Raw genomic sequence first — 21,216 nt, 5'->3', positions numbered from 1 at the left:
TGACCTAGATTTTACGTATATATCATTTTCAAGGACCGAAAAATTAAGAGAAATGATTTCTGCGCTCAAGTGTTTTGATAAACACGCCGCTCCACTTGTTTGTCGTGTAGTATTTAAAGGGTTTTAAGTGCTTTGGCTTTTTGAGAACCGTAATATCCTCTAACAACCCTTTAAATACTACATGACAAACAAGTGGAGCGCATGTTTATCAAAACACTTGAGCGTAGAAATCATTTCCCAAAACTAAATGCCATTGTTGACAATCAGTAGTTTAAGAGAAAAAATAGGGTGATGATATTTTCAACCCCCTCCAATATGCATTCGCCCCTGTTAACATGATTTGATGTCAAAAAGCCTAAAAATTTCCCACTGTTCATGTTATAAGGAAGGCGAATGCGTACTGCGGGGGGGAAATATCATCCCTCAAAATATACTGTCACAGTAGATTTTATAAGTATTTTTTTATGGGGAGGTAACCCCATTTCACGTGAAGTCACGTTCGGGCCGTACATCCTTGATATTTGATCCAAAGTGCACTACTCTTGGCTCCATGTTTAAAATTTCAGTTTCGGCTAAAATTTCGGACTTATCTGAAACCGAAATGTCAGCCGAAATCCTGAAATTTCGGGTGAAATTTGGTATTGGCGCACCAAAAGCAGGATTTTTGGGCCGAAATTTAAATCGAAATTACCGAAATTTCGACCAATTTGGTTCGAAATTCTTCAATGGAATAAAAAATTATTATTTTAGTATACATTTTGACAAAATTCCCTAATTTATAAAATTTTCAAACAAAATTTCTGAAATTTCGAACGAAATTTTGTAAATTTCAGGAATTTTTGTTTCGGTACCTTTTCATTTCGATCCTCATCGAAATTCGGATTTTGGTCGAAATTTAAAACCATGGTTGGATCAAATATCAAGGGTGGTACTTTTGTCCTACGACCGACATGGGACTCCACGACCTGCCTTCATATAATGCCACCTGTTTGTATGATCTAAAAAATACATCTGTTTGTCCTTGCAAAAAAAAAAAAATTAGACAATATCCCAAAAATCTTCTTCACAAGATGATTTTAACTCTACAATGTATTTGATGTAAAATGGCGGCTCAGGTAGCTCAAAAAATGATGTGCAAGAAAATGATGGGAACGAGATTCCATTTACTCAATACATTGGCCAGTCAAATTTGTTTGTCGGCTTGCTCACCGCTTGGAATGAAATTTTAAGTTTTTCCCCAAATCTTGCCTTGTGGGATTTCATGCTAATCTCCACTAGAAGATGCCCATTTATCATGAAAGCAAATTCCTGACAGGCACTTTCTAAGAGAAGATTTTTATATGTGTTTTCTTAGAAATACATGTGAAAAAAAATCACAGTAAGGCCCGACTATTTCTATGATCTAACTTCTAAGACATTCATCTGTGTAGATTAAAAAGTGACTTTTAGTTTTATGCCCATTCCTGAAATTTATTGGGCTGCACTTTCACCTCAGATGAATGACAGCCATAAGTCTATTAAAAAGCCTGTAGAGACCTTTAATTTGATAAACCAGAGCTTAATTGTTGGCCGACACACACCTTCTGAAACCAAGGTTAGGTTTACACAAATTTGCCGGCCGACTCAACATTAATGTAATGGGGATTCCAATCACAGCATATGCGGATTACTCAAATTTGCCGGCCGACTCAACATTAATATAATGGGGATTCCAAATCACAGCAAATGCGGATTACTTAAATTTGCCGGCCTTCTCAACATTAATATAATGGGAATTTCAATGACAGCATATGCGGATGACTCAAATTTGCCGGCCGACTCACCATTAATATAATGAGGATTCCAATCATAACATATGCTGACTACTCAAATTTGCTGGCCGACTCACCATTAATATAATGAGATTCCAACCACCGCATATGCGGATTACTCAAATTTGCCGCATCCATTCATTTTTTTTTGAAATGGCATATATTATAAAAGAAACAGAAGGGACACCCGAAAGGGAATACCCAAAGATACATAACAAAAAATAAAAAATAAAAACTAATTACAAAATGACTAGGCCATCAAATAGAAAATTGATCAGACCAATTCATCGAGATGCATACCACCCCTCTTCTAGTTTCTACAAAATTGATCAGACCAATTCATCAAATGACTAGGCCGCATCCGTTCATGTTTCTACATCTGCCATGTTTTGTACAGAAGGATAGTCATTGGCTTAGTTTCTTTAATTTTTCTTAAAATCATGAAGATTTAATTAATAATAATAATAATGCAAATGGTAGAAAATGTTTAAACAGGGAAAGAGGTCGCACCTTTGTCTAGATGACAATTAGCTGCAGTCAATATAGGGGATGTGTTGTATCTTGGGCCAATCTTGGCCGCTGTTCTTTTGACATCGTTCCGTCAATTTAGGACATTCCCGAATATACAAATGTTTAAGTGTGGTAGAGAGGCCACCTTCTGGCAAGGATGATATTTCAGGACAGTCACTAATAGTTAATGACTTGAGGGATGTGAGGTTTTGCATCCGATTGGGTAAGGACTTGAGATTTTTGCAACGGTTGATGGAAAGACAGAAGAGAGTGGTGGGCAGCCCATACTCATTGTTGTTATCATCCGGGAACAACGAAAAGAGTTGAGGACAACTATTGATTTCCAAATATGTGAGAGAGGTGAGGCTTTGCATCCCCTTGGACAAGGACTTGAGATTAGGACAAGTAGAGATTTCTAGCTTATTGAGCATAGTGGGCAGCCGATGGTCGTTATTTTCATCATCTAGAAACAAGGAATGGAGTTGAGGACATTCATGGATTACCAATTCTGTGAAGGAGGTGAGGCTTTGCATCCCCTTGGGCAAGGACATGAGATTAGGACATCTATCAATGTTTAGAGATTTGAGCGTGGTGGGAAGCCCCCCCTCTCCATATCCCAAGGACTTTAGTCGTGGACAGTTAGAGATTCCCAAATGTTGGAGAGAGGTTAGATCTTGCAAAGAGACCTCCTTGGGCCAACACTCCAACTGATCACACCCTCCTATGCTTAACCTCTGAAGAGAGATAAGGCAAGGCGTTGTCAAGCTTAATAGCATCTTCACGCCACAACTATGGAGTTTTAAGTCACAAATAGATGGGAGCCTCGGAAGGGTACTCAATTCTCCGCAACCATTTATATGTAACTCTGTAATGGCAGGAAGGTCAGTGGGTAATACCTGCAGCTTGGGGCAGTTCTCTAAGGTAAGCTCACAAAGAGAAGGTAGCTGGCAATCAAGAGGAAAGAGATGTTCGCAATTTCTACAATCCTTAACGGTAATGCAAGTCAGATTGTAGAGATGTGACATCCAACTTGGAAAACTGACACCGCCATAGGATTTTATATGTAATTTTTTGAGGTTGGCATGGGGTTGGAGGCCTTCCAATATCCCATCATCATTGACTCTTCCATCTTGTGAACTGTCATCTCGGTGCCATTTCAAACTCAACTCATTAAGGTATTTCTTATCTTTCAAGTTGGCTTCTTTCGCCTCCTCTATGTTTTGCACGTCCTCGAGACCTGAAATGTCAAGTCTTCCTTTAATGTTCCTCATGTTCTTCAACTCTCCTATCTGACAACCACTCTCTTTGCACACCTTGAATTTCGCCAATGTTTGGAGCGAAGTTAATTTTCCAATTCCTGGCACAGAAATCAAGTCCCATGGGCCCCAATGTAGAACAATATGTCGTAGATTAACTAGATTCGTGATACCTTTGGCTAGCCCTTTAAGACTACTGCAAAATTCCAGACCTAGAGTTTGTAAATTACAGAGACTAGTTACTGATTCAGGCAGCCCATCTATCTCCGTGCCAGAGACGTTAAGGTAGCGTAGATGTTTCAAATGGCCAATCGAATCCGGCAACTTGTTGATTGCAGATCCACTCAAATCCAATACACGCAGGCATCTCAACTCCATCAATGCATCATTGAGAATCTGGTTGTCAATGGAAGATGGAGCCCTCAGTCGTAAAGTGCGCAATCTCTTAAATTTCTTCAAGGCCTCCAAAGACATTGAACCCTCTTTGATGTCAATCCATGATAAATGATGCGCCATTTCAGGGATGGTTCGTGACGTACCATGTTCTATTCTAAAACATTCATCACCTGAGACAGATTCTGCTAGATCATGCATGAGATCATGCATCACGTATATTGAAGTCTCTTTAAACAGAACAGGAATTCGTCCTGCATGAGAATATTGAAAGAAAGAAGTTAGCAATAAATCATCAAATATATCCCCACCTATGTCTTCTAGGAGTGTGCTTCCTTTGGGTTGAATGAAGCCCGCAGCCATCCATCGCCGGACCAGCAGATCCTTCTGAAACCGATGATCTTTAGGAAATGCGGCACAATAGGCAAAACATTGCTTCTGATTCGTAGGCAGGTGATGATAGCTCAATCTTAAAGCTGGTAATATTTCATTTCTATCATCCCTCCATATTTTGGTTGTCAAAATGCTTCCCCACTCACTGACATTTCTTTTGGAAGACAAGATGCCTCCCAATGTCTTTACTGCTAAAGGAAGACCATTGCACTTTTTCACGATTTGCCTACCAATTTCCTCCAGTTCCGGATGGGCATTTGAAATCCCTCCCGCAAATGCACTCCGACTAAACAATTCCCAACAATCATCATCTGGTAAAACCTCCAAATAGTGGGAAGAAATCGTGGCCATCATCCTTGCAACCCTTTCATCTCTTGTAGTTATGATAATTTTACTTCCTTTCGCTCCAACTCCAAAGGGAGCTCGTAGACGGTCCCAATTATGAATTTGATTTTCACTCCAAACGTCATCGAGAACAACTAAAAATCTCTCAGCGTTGAGCTTCTCTTGGAGACGACGTTGAGCGGCATCCAGGTTTGAGAGACCACAGTTGCTTCCGCTTGCAGATTCAATAATTGCATTTGTTATTCTCAATACATCAAATTTGTCAGACACACAAGCCCAGGCTTTTAGCCCAAAATGCGTCTTTACCCTGTGATCCTTGTAGACGAATTGAGCAAGAGTAGTCTTCCCAAGCCCACCCATGCCAACTATTGGAATAACAGAGTACAATTTATCATCATCATCATCGGATGATACCAACAATTGTATAATTTTGTCTTTGTCGACTTGTCTACCAATAACATGAGATTCGTCTATGAAAGAGCTAGTTTCTCTTTGGAGAGGCCTCCCTCCATCTGTCTTATGGAGATTGAGGTATCGAAGTTCATTTGCCATCACATCGAACCTCTCTCTAATCTCCCTCATCTTACGTGCTATGCCACATTTGTATAAAAGTGGGTTATTAGAACTGAAAAAAGAGGAGATGGAGTGGACTACCTTCTGCCTCTTGCTTGTGTGAATTTCGCACATCAAAGCAGATCGTCGTGCTTCGGTCGCAACATCATCCAATAAGTCATCAGCATCATAAGCGATATTCTTGAGCTTTCCAAGCCATTTTCGAACAGCCTTAGAACTAACTTGCTTCTCCTCAGCATCTTCAACCACGCCTTGAATAAGTGTCACTGTGCTCTCTAACTTTTCAAGCTCCTCCTCAAAACCCCATATTAATTTAATTTCTTTTAATGCCGAATCCTTCACATTGCCAGACAGTGCATCAAGAACAGGGGATACAAATACTTTTGCGATTTCTGCCATACTGTACCAAAGAAAAAAATCTGAACCAGACGTCTCAGCGGAGATGAAGAAAATAATGAAGAGAGAGAGAGAGAACAACGACAATCGGATAATCTCAGCCCTTCATCTATATGTCTCATTTATTGTTCCGCCTACAAAAGTCTTTACATTAATTTTAAGCATGCCATGTGGGGCACCGATCATGTGGAGATGGAGAAAATAATGAAGTGAGAGAAGAAGCATCAAGAACAGTAAAATGGTAGAAAGACCATGATGAGGATTTCGATTTCCTTGCCTTATTTCTCTTCTTCCCTCTATTGCAATGGAAGTCAAAAGAAAACCCATAACGGAAATGGTAAGGAGATGATTATGGGGATCTACCCATTTTCTCTTTATTGCATTAAAACCTAGACATAATTTGTACGAAGATGCATTGGGTTGCTAGAGAGAGAGTCATACATCAAATGTCCTCCCATCAATGCAATCATCTTCATACATTATCCAATGGCTGTTAGGTGATCTCAGCGCTTTCAAGATCAATGGCTCCATTTGATCACATGGGTAGCATCGAACTTTGAAAAGTCATCCATTGTAAGCTTTCCAATTTTGGTAATAAGAGATTTAGAAACACCTTCTAAATATAAGGATTTTAAAAATAAGGAAATGATATCACCACTACCGTATTTTGATGGTCGCACTCCTCACTTTATTTAAAAGTACGGTTTGGCCCACCATAGGATGATCCAAACTGTCCATTAGATGGGCCACACCCTAAATAGGTGGTGCCCCAAAAATCATTTCCATATGTTGTTCCTAACCCCCCGATCTATTGTGGGTTAGGATCAACCCACTAATATTCAGTCCCTCTATAGATCGGACGGTTAGGATCAACCTGTGGAAATGATTTTTAGTCCACAACCTATTTAGGTCGTGGCCCATCTAATGGACGGTTTGGATCATCCTATAGTGCGAGCCATATTGTACTTTTTATTTCGCAATTTCTTATTTAACGACTTCCTTTACTACCTATCTATCTATCCATAGTAAATTCGTGGTTGCCTTTATTGATGACATCCTACTATATTCGAAAAGTGAAACGGATCACGAACAACATCTAAAAATTGTTTTGGAAACTCTTAGGCAAGAGAGGCTGCTTGGGAAATTGAAGAAGTGTGAATTTTGGTTCAACTCTATTTCGTTTTTAGGACATTTGATTTCGAAGACAGGGTTCTCTGTGGACCCTAAGATGGGCGAAGTACTCTTTGGTCTAAAACAAAATGCGTTGAAACTCCAAACAATTAAAGGGTCTTTAGACCATGATTGAAAAGTCAGGGGCAAGGAACACTGCTTATGTCCTAATATATCCAAACTCATCTCCTAAGGTTCTACCCAGCTAAAATAAATCAAAAGCATTTGTTACAAGAAGAGTCGATCGAGTCTTCTTCCTTTCTTCTAAACCTTACAGGGAAACTCAGAGAAAGATCAAGTTTTCCCCAGCAAAGCTATTACCCAGCAAAGGTAATCATACATTGAAGGAAAAACACATCGGATCTCTCCCTGATTAGAAGAAATCGGATCAGTACCCCGTGTACAGAAGAAAAATATTCAGAAGGATGTAACCTCATGATCATGAACGCTCAGAATGTACCCTCCTTTCGTTGTAATGAAATTGCCCTTGTATCTTACCTTGTGTTAAGTTTCTCTTATCTATATGTACACTAGGAGCATTTTGCATTATTAGTCATAGAAAGATATCACTATTAATGCAAAATGTTCGATCAAATCCTTAAAAGAACCATGGAAGGGGCATTTTGCATTGTTAGCCTTCGCTAACAATTCAAAACGCTCGATCAAATTGTACAAAGAATTAAACTACGGGCATTTTGTGTAAATACCCGCCAAGAAAGGTGACCATTTACATACAATACACTTTATTTCAAAACAAGACAACAGCACAATACCATGAGACCCAAAACCATGGGAATATATGTACACTAGGGGCATTTTGTGTAGATACCCACCTAGAACGTCGACCCTTACCACTTGCCACACAGGTTCCACGCTGCCGTCACATCACTAGGCCATGAGACCCAAAACCTCCATCTAGAAAAGGGAATCTACCACTCCATTTCAAAGGCAATGCGCAACTGCCCATTCTTACCCAGGTGCGCACACCTGACACCCCTCTCGGATACCCGAGAGCCACTCCTTAGTGTTCAGATCTCATTATGTTACCTCGTCTGACTTGAGTACCAAACGGTTTCCCTGGAGTTCCGACTTTGAGCATTCATGAAGTTTGTCAATGAGAATATATCACAATTGGAAGATTGAGCTGAATGTATTTAACACAGTTTCTCCTAGTTTTACTCAGACATCTGAACCTATGAGAAATGTATACAAGTTAAAGAAAACAAACCTCTTTTTCAACACTGTTATCGGATATTTGAATTCAGATAAAAACAGCACTAAATACCTTTCTTATCTCTCCTAATAAGGTGATTGTGATCCAAAACATGGACTGATTCTTGGTCTCTTGGTAAATGAAAACAGTATTCATAGAGAACAATTTTCAGAACAGAGAAAATATTCATATTGAACAGAAGTAAGCAAGGTAGTCATGGCTGGAGGCAACTGATAGATGGAGAGACGTGTTATTGCAGCGAAAGGCAAACATAATATGTTAACAACTTAATATTAGTGCAAACAAGATTAATATCTGTATTGAACTTGAGAAGTTTGATCAACGTCAAGGTTGGTTGTTCAGCCAAGTAGAAGAAAACACAATCTTGTAGAAACTGTAGATTTGGATAAAAAAATTGTAAGCGGGCTTGGTTCAAAAACTGTAGATCATAAGAATTTCGATCTTTATAAAGAAATGAAAAAAGATAAGAAAAAGAGATGGAGTTAGCCCTGTCATAACCCATGACAGCCCAACACTGTATGCAGAATCTTTGTAAGGATAGGAAATGCATGGGAGAATGAAGAAAGTAGCATGAAAATTAGGAGTTGCACAAGCTACGGATATGCAGAAGCCATAATCAGAACCCAATAAAAATTTATACTAGCAACAAAAATATATTAAAAATAAAATAAGATCCGAAAGAAATCAACATTCCTTAACCCATCAAGTGAAAAAGGAAAAACCCAACATCAAAATTCATCCAAATACTTCCACAAACAGGCAACACCAGATCACGATAAAGAATAAAAAATCCAACACGGACCAAGAAAGCCAAACTACACCAATAATCCCAAACTTTTTAATGACACCTCACAATCAGTATAACAACACCTCCTGTCATCAGCTGTCATTCTCTCTCTCTCCTCTGTACAAATTCTGTTAGATCAAAGCTGTTAGGATTTATTCTTTCTGTTCAGATTCTTCTGTAACAGAGGCACATCTCTATCTGTAGCCGTATCTTCTACCAATATATATTCAATACAGTGATCTGTGAGAATACAGAGAAAACACCTTTTACAATTCCTTTGTTATGGTATCAGAGCCTTCTCGATCCTCAAAATTTTAAATACTTTCAAAACCTTCAAAACCTTCAAAACAGCTCAAAAATGGCGAATCTGTCTTCCCCATTCCCAATTACAAACCTCTCAAATCTAGTTGCATTGAAACTTGATGGCAATAATTACCTATTGTGGAAGGAGCAATTGGAATCAATTTTCATCAGCTCAGATCTAATAGATCATGTTGATGGCACCTCTCAAGCTCCTCCCACCACCATTATCGAGTCTTCAACCTCGGTTCTACCAACCATGACTATCGAAATACCCAACCCAGAATTTCTCAAATGGAGGAAAACCGATCATTTTGTTCGTGCTTGCATCAATGCCACCTTGCACGAATCACTCTCCTCCTACATACTGGGTCTCAAAACCGCCAGAGAGGTTTGGGATGCTCTTGCTTCCCAGTTTCAACAACAATCAACAGCCAGACGCTCCTATCTTAGGAATGAGCTGCACAACACTATCAAAGGGGATCTTTCTATCAGTGACTTTGTCCAGAAATTGAAATTTATTGCAGACTCTCTTGCTGCCATTGATGACAAGGTCAATGATTCAGATCTTGTAAACCATGTCCTGAATGGTCTTGGATCTGAATATGGCCCTTTCATCACCACTATTGAGAATGTTTCCCCTCCCATTTCCTTTGCTGATTTGCGTGCCAAACTCCTCACCCACGAACAGCGCCTTCATCGGGGTTATGGTGGCAATCAGGCCATCTCTTCTCTTCAGTCACAAACAGCCTTGCTGACCCTGGATTCCAACAATCGCAGGCCTCAGTTCAACAACAATCGTGGCAGAGGAAATGATCACTACAGGCAGCATCAACCATACAACAACCCCAAACAGTTCAGCCAACAATCTTCTCCATACAAATCTGCAAAATGCCAGATCTGTGCAAAGATTGGCCACACTGCAAACAAATGTTTCTTCCGCTACTCTGACAGCAGGAACAACTCATCCTCATCCTCCCCTACCTTTGCTGGTCTTCACACCAATACCTCTCCTCAAAATCAATCTCAGCCTCCCAACACTGACAATCAGTGGGTTGCTGATTCAGGAACAACTGCTCATATCACTTTTGATCCTTCTGTGCTTCAACAGTCCAACTCTTACACTGGACCAGATCAAGTCTTTGTAGGCGATGGTAAGAGTCTCTCAATCTCTAAAATTGGTTCGTCTACTCTGCCCACTACCAAATTAGATCTAAATCTTAGAAATGTGTTAGTTGTTCCACATATTGCTCGAAACTTATTATCTATTTCCAAGTTAACCCGTGATAATAACTGTTTTGTGTCATTTTTTCCATGGGGTTTCACCATTAAGGATCTGCAAACAGGGGTGACTCTGCTCACAGGACCCCTTCAAAATGATCTATACACTCTTCCTGTCTTCAAAGCCTCGCTCCAGCCTGCATTCACAGCATTTTTAGGTGTAAAAGCTTCTGCTGAAGTATGGCATAACCGATTGGGCCATCCATCTTTGAAGACCCTTCAACTTCTCAACTCCAGGGGTTATCTAGACCTTTCCAGTTTTCTTAAAATTTAGCAATTATGTGAATCATGCCAATTAGGCAAACATCACAAATTTCCATTTCCTGTTTCATCTAGTCAATCCAATGTACCTTTGACAATAATACATTGTGATTTGTGGGGTCCTGTACTTGTCTCATCTATTTGTGGATTTCATTCCTACATACTGTTTGTTGATGACTTTAGCAGATTTTCATGGCTTTATCCAATACGTCAAAAATCAGAGGCACTCCAGTGTTTCAAGCATTTCAAATTAAAGGCAGAAAACATTTTTTCTCAAACCATCAAATTTTTTCAAAGTGATGTTGCTCTTGAGCTCACCAAAGGGAATTTTAAAACCTTTCTAGATGACTGTGGCATTGTATCTAGAATTTCCTGCCCCCATACACCTGAACAAAATGGAATAGCCGAAAGAAAACATAGACACATATCTGATATGGGCTTATCTCTTCTTTTTCATGCCAAAATGCCAAAACAATATTGGCTTGAAGCCTTCAATGCTGCCATATATCTCATTAACAGGTTGCCCACACCAGTTTTGAACAATTTTTCACCCCATGAGCTTCTCTTTAACACCAAACCAGATTACTCAACTCTTAGAGTTTTTGGATGCCAATGTTTCCCCTGTCTCAGGCCATACCGAATTGATAAACTGTCACCAAAATCAAAGGCATGTGTGTTTCTTGGTTACAGTCAATATCATAAAGGTTACAGGTGTCTTGATCAAACAACTGGCCGAATATATATTTCAAGACATGTTTCATTTAGTGAAAATGTCTTCCCATTTGCTCATATACAACCATCTCAGCTACATACAAATACATGCCCCTCCACAATTTCCTTACCTCTCCCACTTCTCATTCCTGCACCACCTCCCCCTACTGCAGTCACAACACCACAAAACCATCAACCTCACTCTCCTACCATCTCATCCAACTCTGCCACACCACCACCACCACCACCACCACCTCCACCTCCACCTCCACCCCTACCTTCTCTCCATCACATGGTTACTAGACTTCGAGTTGGAACAAGAAAACCAAGAGTCCCACTCTCCCTGCTCACAACAAGGCACCCTATTCCTACTGCCCTATTGGCCTCCATCCACTCTCCCCCACCAGAGCCGCAAACATACAAACAGGCCATCAAAGATCCCAAGTGGATAACAGCGATGCAGGAAGAATTCTTAGCTCTCTTATCAAATAAGACCTGGTCTTTGGTTCCTACCATTAATGACATGAATATTGTGGGCTGCAAATGGGTCTATAGGATCAAAACAAGGAGTGATGGTACCATTCAAAGATACAAAGCAAGGCTGGTTGCTAAGGGCTTTCACCAACAGCCTGGCATTGACTTCAATGAAACCTTTAGCCCTGTTGTAAAGCCTGCAACAATCCGACTTGTCTTGACAGTAGCCATCTCACAACATTCGAGCATCAAGCAACTTGATGTCAAAAATGCCTTTCTACATGGCTCACTATAAGAAGAAGTTTACATGCAACAACCAGTTGGCTTCACTGATGCAGCTCTTCCAAATTATGTTTGCAAGCTTCACAAGGCCATTTATGGTCTCAAACAGGCACCAAGGGCCTGGTTTTACAGATTCAGCAATTTTCTTCTCAAAAATGGGTTCTCTCAAAGCTTGGCAGAGAGCTCTTTGTTCACCAGATTCACCAACCAAGGCACCATCTTTCTACTTCTCTATGTGGATGATATCATCCTCACTGGTAACAATGATGCTCTCCTCACTTTGTTTATACAACATCTTGGCACTGAATTTGCAATGACAGACCTTGGGATGCTTCATTATTTCTTGGGAATTGAAGTCTCTCACACTTCCACTGGTTTGAAACTTACTCAATCCAAATATGCTCTTGATCTCATTCAAAAGACTGGGATGGCTGGCTGCAAACCGTGTATAACTCCTGCTGCCTCTGGTTCAAAGCTTTGTTCATCCAGTGGTACATTCCTCACTGATCCCCATGAATATAGACAAATTGTTGGAGCATTACAATACCTAACTATCACCAGACCAGATCTTTCCTACTCTGTTAATCAAGTTTGTCAATTCATGCAATCACCCACCACAGAGCATCTTCAGGCAGTCAAACACATCCTAAGATACCTCAAGACTACTCTCACTGCTGGTATTGAACTCAAACCAGGTCCCCTCTCTCTTGTTGTTGCCTATACAGATGCTGATTGGGCTGGCTGTCCTGACACAAGGAGATCAACCACTGGTTTTTGCACATTCCTTGGACATTCTCTTCTTTCGTGGGGATCAAAGAAGCAACCAACAGTCTCAAGATCCAGCTCTGAAGCTGAATATAAAGCTCTAGCAATCACTGCCTCTGAGATGCTTTGGCTGTCATACCTACTCAAGGACCTTCATATTGCAATAAATCTTCCACTGCTTCTCAAATGTGACAACATCTCAGCAACACATATGGCTTCAAATCCTGTCCTCCATGCGCGTACAAAACACATAGAGGTGGATTATCACTTTGTCAGAGACTTGGTCATCAACAACAAACTCTTGGTCAAATTTGTCAGCTCATCTCAGCAAGTTGCAGACATCTTCACTAAGGCTCTCCCATCGCCTCTCTTCTTGGCTCACCGTTCCAAACTTCTGGTTGTTCCACCCATCGGTTTGAAGGGGGATAATGACACCTCACAATCAGTATAACAACACCTTCTGTCATCAGCTGTCATTCTCTCTCTCTCTCCTCTGTACAAATTCTGTTAGATCAAAGCTGTTAGGATTTATTCTTTCTGTTCAGATTCTTCTGTAACAGAGGCACATCTCTATCTGTAACCGTATCTTCTACCAATATATATTCAATACAGTGATCTGTGAGAATACAGAGAAAACACCTTTTACAATTCCTCTGTTACTTTTACATGAACAACCTCACGCTACTATTTTAGAGAAAAATAACCAGAAAATATGAATTGTAATAGTAACCCTAGCTAAGTTATTGGAGATGAAGTTTCAAAGAAAAACCCTAAAATGCTCTATCTCCATTGCATTCTCATGGGGGATCTTCAATCAAAAATTAAAACACAAAAATGATAAAATACATACATGTAGGAGGCATTCGCATGGAGTGCTCTTCAATAGATAAATAAATATAAATAGGTAGAAGGCATTGTGTGAGAGGAGGGTGGGGAATTTGTTGGTTATCTCCTATCAGGTGATAGAGCTTTCTTGCAAATAAAATGGTGCGGTGATTCGTTTCCTCAAGTGTTTGAAAAGTTATATGCAAAAAACCCCACTTCAAGCCAAGTAACCAATCCAACGGCTAAGATAAATGGAGAGAATAGTAATGAGAGAGATGAGAGAGAATCGCGTCATACATGGCCACACTAGTCATTCCACTTCCCCACCTGGGAAATGATATTTACGCCCCTTTATCACCAGGGACACCCATTTGCAAGTGCACTTCGCAATCAAAGCCACTGGATTTTTCTGCCATAAAGTACATTAGCTCACTTTTTGCCATTGATACATTGACGCTGGGAGTCCGATATTTACGCCCCTTTATCACCACAGACACCCATTTGCAACTGTACTTCGCAATCAAAGCCACTGGATTTTTCTGACATAAAGTACATTAGCTCACTTTTTGCCATTGATACATTGACGCTGGGAGTCCCTGGTGATCAAAGGAGGCGTAAATATCACTTCTCCACCTAAAACCCGAGATCTCCTTGGTGTTCATAGATGAAGAGAGGTGGTCCGTCCATTGACATTGATGGATGGATGGAGAAAAACTCATTTGATTCAAATGAAAATTGGAAAAGAAAGGGTTTTTGTTATGTTATAGATCGTGTACATACAACAAACATGAAGGATATTTTCGAACTTTGGAAATATCAATTTGGAACTTGAAGACTTTTTTGGACTATTTCACTTTTGTCATGATTCTATTCATTTTGGGGAGACCCCAACTCAACCCAAAACGCTGCCAAAAGGTGTAATATCTGGAGGTATAACTTTTACTGCAGGATTTATTATTTGCCAGTAAAGATTAGATTTTACCTACAGTCAAAACAACCACTATATATAATTAAAACTGCCGCTGTATCAATTTTTAATTTTTTTTAAAAGAAAGGTCTATACCTGTTGAGAAAATCCGCCGGGCAATCCGATCCGATCGTGCACAAATTAAACGAAAGATAAAATAAACACAAGAAAGCCACAAGATGAACACCAAGATTTACGTGGTTCGGCCAAGCCTACTCCACGGGCGAGAAACACAATCTTCCACTATGAGAAAAAACAATATACAAGGATTACAATGGATTTAAACCAAAATCCGCAATCCTTTCCTTGCTTCTCAAACCCAAGACCGTACATCGAGAGAAACCCGAGAAAGAACCCAAGAGAAAACCCCGAGAAGAAAAACCTCTTCTCCCTTTCTCTTCCTCCCTTTCTCTCTCTTTTTCTCACTCTCCCTCTCTTTTTTTCTTTCTCACTTCCATGATGCAGCCGACACACCCCTAAGAAAAAATCCACTTAGGTTTTCCAAAACCCAAAATAGAAAGACTTTCTATTTTTCCTTTTGCCTTTCCCACCACACCACACAACGGTGGTGGGAAATAAGGCAACTTTTCCAACAATCCCCACCTTCGCTTATTTCCCAGCCACCTGAAGATTTTCCGTTGACGTCGTCACCGGCCCACTGTCGTTGTGAACCACCATTGGCCTTCTGAAGTACCAGCTACACACTCTCGAATCATCCTGGTTCTGACTCGTTTTGATTCGATCAACACGGTCAATGCACATGTGTAGCTGCCAACCCGTTGACTCACCTAGTCAACCTTGGAGAGGAACCTCGATCCATCCTCCCCAACACAGGTACTGTCACCTTCTCACCATCGTCTGTAACCTGAAAACTCGTCTCTGCACAAACTGCAAAAGAGACGTTACGTGTGTGCACATCATTACCCTGTTTCCATCTAGCCATCGAGATCTTAGGAACACTAGTTACCTTGTCCCTAACCAGATGATACAATCCGCCACACTTCTCACCTTTCATCAGAACCATACAACCGCGTGTGACTTTCATGGCTCCACCTGCAGCTGAAAAACTGCAACCCCTGGAGTCCAACCGGCTAAGAGATATTAGATTCTTCCGTATCTTTGGGACATACGCAACACCACCCAAAGTACGAACACTCCATCAAACATTTTGATCTTCACCGTCTCAACTCCTGTGACGTCACAAGTAGACCGGTCACCCAAGGACACTACACTTGCCCTTGTATCCTGGAACGTATCAAAATATTCTCTCCTGGAGCATACACGAACAGAGCACCCTGAATCTAAAATCCACTCATCATAAGGAGAAGTGTGATTACCTGTGGAGACTGTGAGAACGTCTCCAAACTCTTCGTTCTATTCATCCGTTACCGCCACAACAGTATTCGTAGCACCATTGTCCACCTGGTCAGCTCGTTTTGGACAATCATGCTTGATGTACCCATATTCCTTGCAACGGTAACATTGCACACCCTTTCCGCCGACCCTGGATCTTGACCTACCTTTTCCTGATCCCATCTCAGATGACATTCCTCATTGATTCTCACCACGAACAACCAACCCTTGTTCTTCACTTACACCAAAAACAGGTTTCTTCCGCATTTCATTCGATAAGAGCGATGTCGTGACTTCCTCCAACTTTATCGTATCCTTGCCATACAGTAAAGTCATTACCAGGTTGTCATACGAATCAGGAAGTGAAGCAAGAAGTAGTAAGGCCTTGTCTTCTTCCTTCAACTTTTCATCAACCATGTGGAGCTGATCCACAAGCCCGTTGAACACCGTGATGGGTTCCAGAAGATCACCGTCTTCCTGCATCTTCAGCCCATACAATTGCCTCTTCAGATACAACCGGTTGGCCAAGCTTTTTGACATATAAAGCTTTTCCAACTTCTCCCATAATTTAGGCGCATCTTCTTCTTCCACAACGTTGAACATAACGCTATCTGCCAGACATAGTAGAATCGTGCTGACCGCCTTCGACTGTATGTCTTCCCACTCGGCACCCGTCATCTTCCCCGGCTTCCATTCCTTTCCCTTCAACGCCTTAGCCAAGCCCTATTGAACTAGGATGTCCTTCACCCTCATCTGCCATAGGGTAAAACTGTATTTTCCGTCACATCTGTCGATGTTGAATTGGGTAGAACTCGATTTAACTGCCATCTCAGATTACTTCGCACTTCTCGGTGTATCGCTCCACATTGAACAAGAATTTTCTTTGGCAATCTTTCTACTGAAAAAAAAATCGCTCTAACCGCGATCCTACCACAGCACCCACGATCACTCCACCAGGCCTCGACGATTGCTCCACCTGAGCTCTAATACCACTTGTTGAGAAAATCCGTCAGGCAATCAGATCCGATCGTGCACAAATTAAACGAAAGGTAAAATTAACACAAGCAAGCCACAAGATCAACACTAAGATTTACGTGGTTCGGCCAAGCCTACTCCACGGGCGAGAGACACGATCTTCCACTATAAGAAAAAACAATATACAAGAATTGTTGAAGTTCCACGCAAAAGCAAATAGTCCCACATCGGTAAAGTGGATTGGATGGGGATGGGTTATAAGGGAATGGGCACCTCCCTCTAACAGCTAGCTTTTAGGTGTGAGATCTACCCGGTTGAATTCCCTACAATACCGACAGTCATGGCCGCCGGAAAAGACCTTTTTTGAAAACAAAAGGAATAGGGTTTTAGCCATTTAAAGAACATTTGGCTACCATGAATTTTTTTCAAGATAAATCGGTGTCTCCAAGTGTAGATGAGGGTGATGTCGCTAAAAATCAAGAAATAAAATCCAAGAAGCTAGTGTCTTCGGAGAAGATATGTGGCTAAAAATCATGAAACAAAAAACTCTACCCAAAATTGGCTCGACATTTTCCCGATTTTTAGCCACATCTCATCACCGGAGTCACTAGTTTCTTGGAGTTTGTTTCGTGATTTTTAGCGACTTCACCGTCATCTCCACTTGGAGATACCGATTTATCACGAAAAACATTCCTGGCAGCAGCCAGACATGGCCTTAGATTTGGATCCTTTAGATCCAGCAATTGTCGTCCAAATCCGTTGACAACCTTAATAGTAGAGATCTCTAAAGAATATAAAAAATACTAAACATACCAGGGGGTATTATGGTATTCGTAATAGCCATTTTTGAGCAGCACATGTCACAAGTCGACTTTAAGAACAAGAGAAAGCCTACATCCATTGTAAAGGGAAAAAGAAAATCCGCTATAAGAACAAGAGATTACAAGAGAATATCAGTATTTGAGCCCTCAACCCTCTTCAAAGACAAGAATGCAAAAGCAAGCCCTAAAACCCCTTTATATATGAAGCGGGCCAAACTAATCCAAATCGGGTCGAAATCAGTTAAAAATGGGCCAGGCCACATCTGGGTCGCGCACAATATTTCATATCCCAACCGGTTTGAACCAACTCAAGATATTTTTTTCAAGAAAATAGAACCAGGGATTGATTTAGTTCATCTTTCGATTGTGATATCCTTCTACAAGAGACCAAGACCATCCCACTGGCCTTGAGATGGTTTATTATATAAACTCTGTCGCTTTGACCTGTATGTCCCCATATGAGACCCAAAATTATGGGTAAGATGGGATTCAACCTACGACCTCAAGGTTAACATACAAAGTCTCAACCAATTGAGCTACAGGCACAATCCTTTGTTGGGCTCTTTCATAATGGCCACTTTGTTGGCGTCCCCATGTGATTGGATCATGAGGCCACTTTGATTGGATTATCCTTGCCTCTTAAACCATGAAGCCCATTGAGAGTTCTATCCAGTAAATCTAAATCTTGATTTTTATACTCCTATGGATGGGATGCTGGATAACCGTTGATCTTGTAGACCATCATAAATGGGATGTACATTTGGCATTAGACCATGACTATGTAATAAATAAACTCACATAACCTATGATTTCAAATTCCAAATTTCCAATTTCCCTATTTCATGAAACTTCATAACGGTTCTGTTTCTAGTATTGGAAATTTGAAATTTGAAATCATAGGTTATGTGAGTTTATTTTTTACTTAACTATTTCAAAAGATGTGTTATGTGATTTTCCTCATAATAGTCTACAAGATCAACGGACTTGGTTTCACAAGCCATTGACTAGGAAGACGACAGCCCATCCAGTCGTACTCTTTGGAAATATATTTTTGTTTTTTTTACAATCAATGGCTGATCAACGGTGGATTACCTGATCAATGGCTTCGATATGATCTACCTGGACGTTGGCCCCATAAAATATACAATATTTAATAAATAATTACTAAGTTTGGAAACTATCGATTAATATGGAAACTATATTGAAGAGCAGATCTCTTGAAGATTATATATCCCATATATGGAAATTATATTAAAGAGAAAATCTCCCCTGACATGGAAAATATCTAAAAGACAGCAATGGTGCATTGTATCAAAGCTTTTGGTTTTTTAATAAATAGGTAATCCATTATGGTACCATTTCTCAACCCAAAACAATGGCAGCCATCTTTCGTTCCTTGCTTGTTTTTCCTCTCCTCCTAGCCCTCTTCTTCCATCAAATCTCGGCTTCTTATGTAACAGAGACGGGAACTGATTTGATAAGCACGACGTGCAACCAAACGTATTTTTACGACCTTTGTGTATCTTGTCTGGAATCAGATCCTCGGAGCTCCACCGGAAATCTCAATGTCTTTGCTGAGATCATTACCGAGCTTGCTTTATCCAACATGACCGACATTACAGCTTACATCTCCGAATTATACAACAAGACTACAGAGCCCGTAATGAAAGAGCGCCTTCACATATGTTTGGACCTGTATCAAGATGGAGTTCCCACCCTCAAAAAGGGGCTTACTAGTCTGAAGGATAAGAATTATAAGGATGCACTTGGTGCTGTTGCGTCAGGGGAAGGTGATGCCTATGATTGTGGAAATCAATTCAGCGATCCGAGGAATGAAAAATTGGATCAACTATGTCGCATTGCAATCACGATGATACAGAATCTCGGCCATATTGAGAAGTTTACAATTACATCTAGCCCCTAGTTATTTTCTCCCAATGAATCTCCTTATCATTGAAACACCGCTAAGGATATGTAGCTGATAATAAAAAAAGGGCGCTGACGTTAGGATTTAACTTATATGTCACTTCCCCACCATTTGACCGGTCTCCCCCCCCCTCCCCTTCTCTCTCTCTCTCTCTCTCTCTCTCTCTCTCCACACACCGCCCATACCACACCATAGGATAATCCAAACCGTCCATTTGATGGGCCATAAACGTAAATAGGTTGCGTCCCAAAATTTCATTTCCATAGGCTGATCCTAGCCCTCGGATCTAAATGGAAACTACATCTTATGCGACCTCTATAGACTGTAAGGTTGTGATCATCCTATGGAAATGATTTTTGGGGCACAACCTATTCACATTATGGCCCATCAAATGAATGGTTTAATTTGGATCATTCTATGGAGTTGGTCGTAAAGTAACATTACGTCCCGTCCACAACATAGGACAATCCAAGCCGTCCATGGTTTGGATAATCCTATGGAGTTGGTCGTACAGTAACATTAAGGCCCAATCGTAGGCCCCACCGATATTTTTTCAAATTGAAGCGTACCGTCCATAACATAGGATGACCCAACCCGTCCATGGTTTGGATCATCCTATGGTGTGGTTCGTACAGTAACATTAAGGCCCAATTTAGGCCCCACCCATATTTTTGAAAATGAAGTGTACCCATTTGATGGGCCACAATGTAAATAGGTTGAGCCCCAAAAATCATTTCCGTAGGATGATCACAACCCTACAATCTATAGAGGTTGCATAAGATGTAGTTTCTATTTAGATCGGAGGGCCAGGATCAGCCTATGAAAATAATATTTTGGGAGGCAACCTATTTACGTTTATGGCCCATCAAATGGACGGTTTGGATTATCCTATGTTGTGGTATGGGCGGGGCCTACGTTGTTCAAAGATGGGCCCACCATTCCACCAACGGTTTCTGTTGGGCCCACCAACTGTTCCTGTTGTGTGTGTGTGGAGAGAGAGAGAGACCGGTCAAATGGTGGGAAAACGTTAGCCAGTTTTTCTTTCACATATTCAAATTATATTATATATATATATATATATAATACTGACTGCTTTGGTAGACATCAAATTGTTATAAGTGCAATCAACCAGTTCTTAATTACTGACTGTTTCTGTTGTGTGTGTGTGGAGAGAGAGAGAGACCGGTCGTAAAGTTAATTTCATAAATGGCGAACAAAGTTGATGAAGTCAAGGAACTTTAATTACTTGAATTACAGTCAAATAAGATTACACTCAACTTAATTTTGTAATCAACCATTTTGTAATGACCCAAATCTACCTCGAAGCAATTGTTGGTACCTCGGATTTGGGTTGGTTGTGTAGCGGGTCTCTATAAGTGTGTGGCCCACACGGGTGCCCATTGGAA

General features: G+C 40.6%; 2 protein-coding genes across 2 annotated transcripts; one reads left to right on the top strand and one right to left on the bottom strand.

Moving 5' to 3' along the window:
- Window positions 1-1,731: 1,731 nt before the first annotated feature.
- On the bottom strand, window positions 1,732-5,714 carry LOC143853103 (putative disease resistance protein RGA3). The gene is made up of 2 exons (XM_077362828.1): window positions 2,322-5,714; window positions 1,732-2,190 (listed from the first exon to the last, which is right to left on the bottom strand). The coding sequence occupies exon 1, from the start codon at window positions 5,678-5,680 to the stop codon at window positions 2,339-2,341; it is 3,342 nt and encodes a 1,113-aa protein (XP_077218943.1). The 5' UTR covers window positions 5,681-5,714; the 3' UTR covers window positions 1,732-2,190; window positions 2,322-2,338.
- Window positions 5,715-19,258: 13,544 nt separating this feature from the next.
- On the top strand, window positions 19,259-19,807 carry LOC143852309 (pectinesterase inhibitor-like). Its single transcript, XM_077361705.1, has one exon. It carries the CDS (start codon window positions 19,259-19,261, stop codon window positions 19,805-19,807), a length of 549 nt encoding a protein of 182 aa, XP_077217820.1.
- Window positions 19,808-21,216: the final 1,409 nt, after the last annotated feature.

This window comes from Tasmannia lanceolata, unplaced genomic scaffold (genome assembly GCF_043159265.1).
Source record: "Tasmannia lanceolata isolate RefF3 unplaced genomic scaffold, GAP_Taslan_0.1 ptg000019l, whole genome shotgun sequence".
NCBI classification, from domain to species: domain Eukaryota; kingdom Viridiplantae; phylum Streptophyta; class Magnoliopsida; order Canellales; family Winteraceae; genus Tasmannia; species Tasmannia lanceolata.
The sequence above is the reverse complement of the archived record's forward strand: the minus strand, read 5'-3'. Positions and strand labels throughout refer to the sequence as shown.

Excerpts from the sequence above, each read along its gene's own strand:
- LOC143853103 (XM_077362828.1), bottom strand. The coding sequence starts at position 5,680 with ATGGCAGAAATCGCAAAAGTATTTGTATCCCCTGTTCTTGATGCACTG.
- LOC143852309 (XM_077361705.1), top strand. The coding sequence starts at position 19,259 with ATGGCAGCCATCTTTCGTTCCTTGCTTGTTTTTCCTCTCCTCCTAGCC.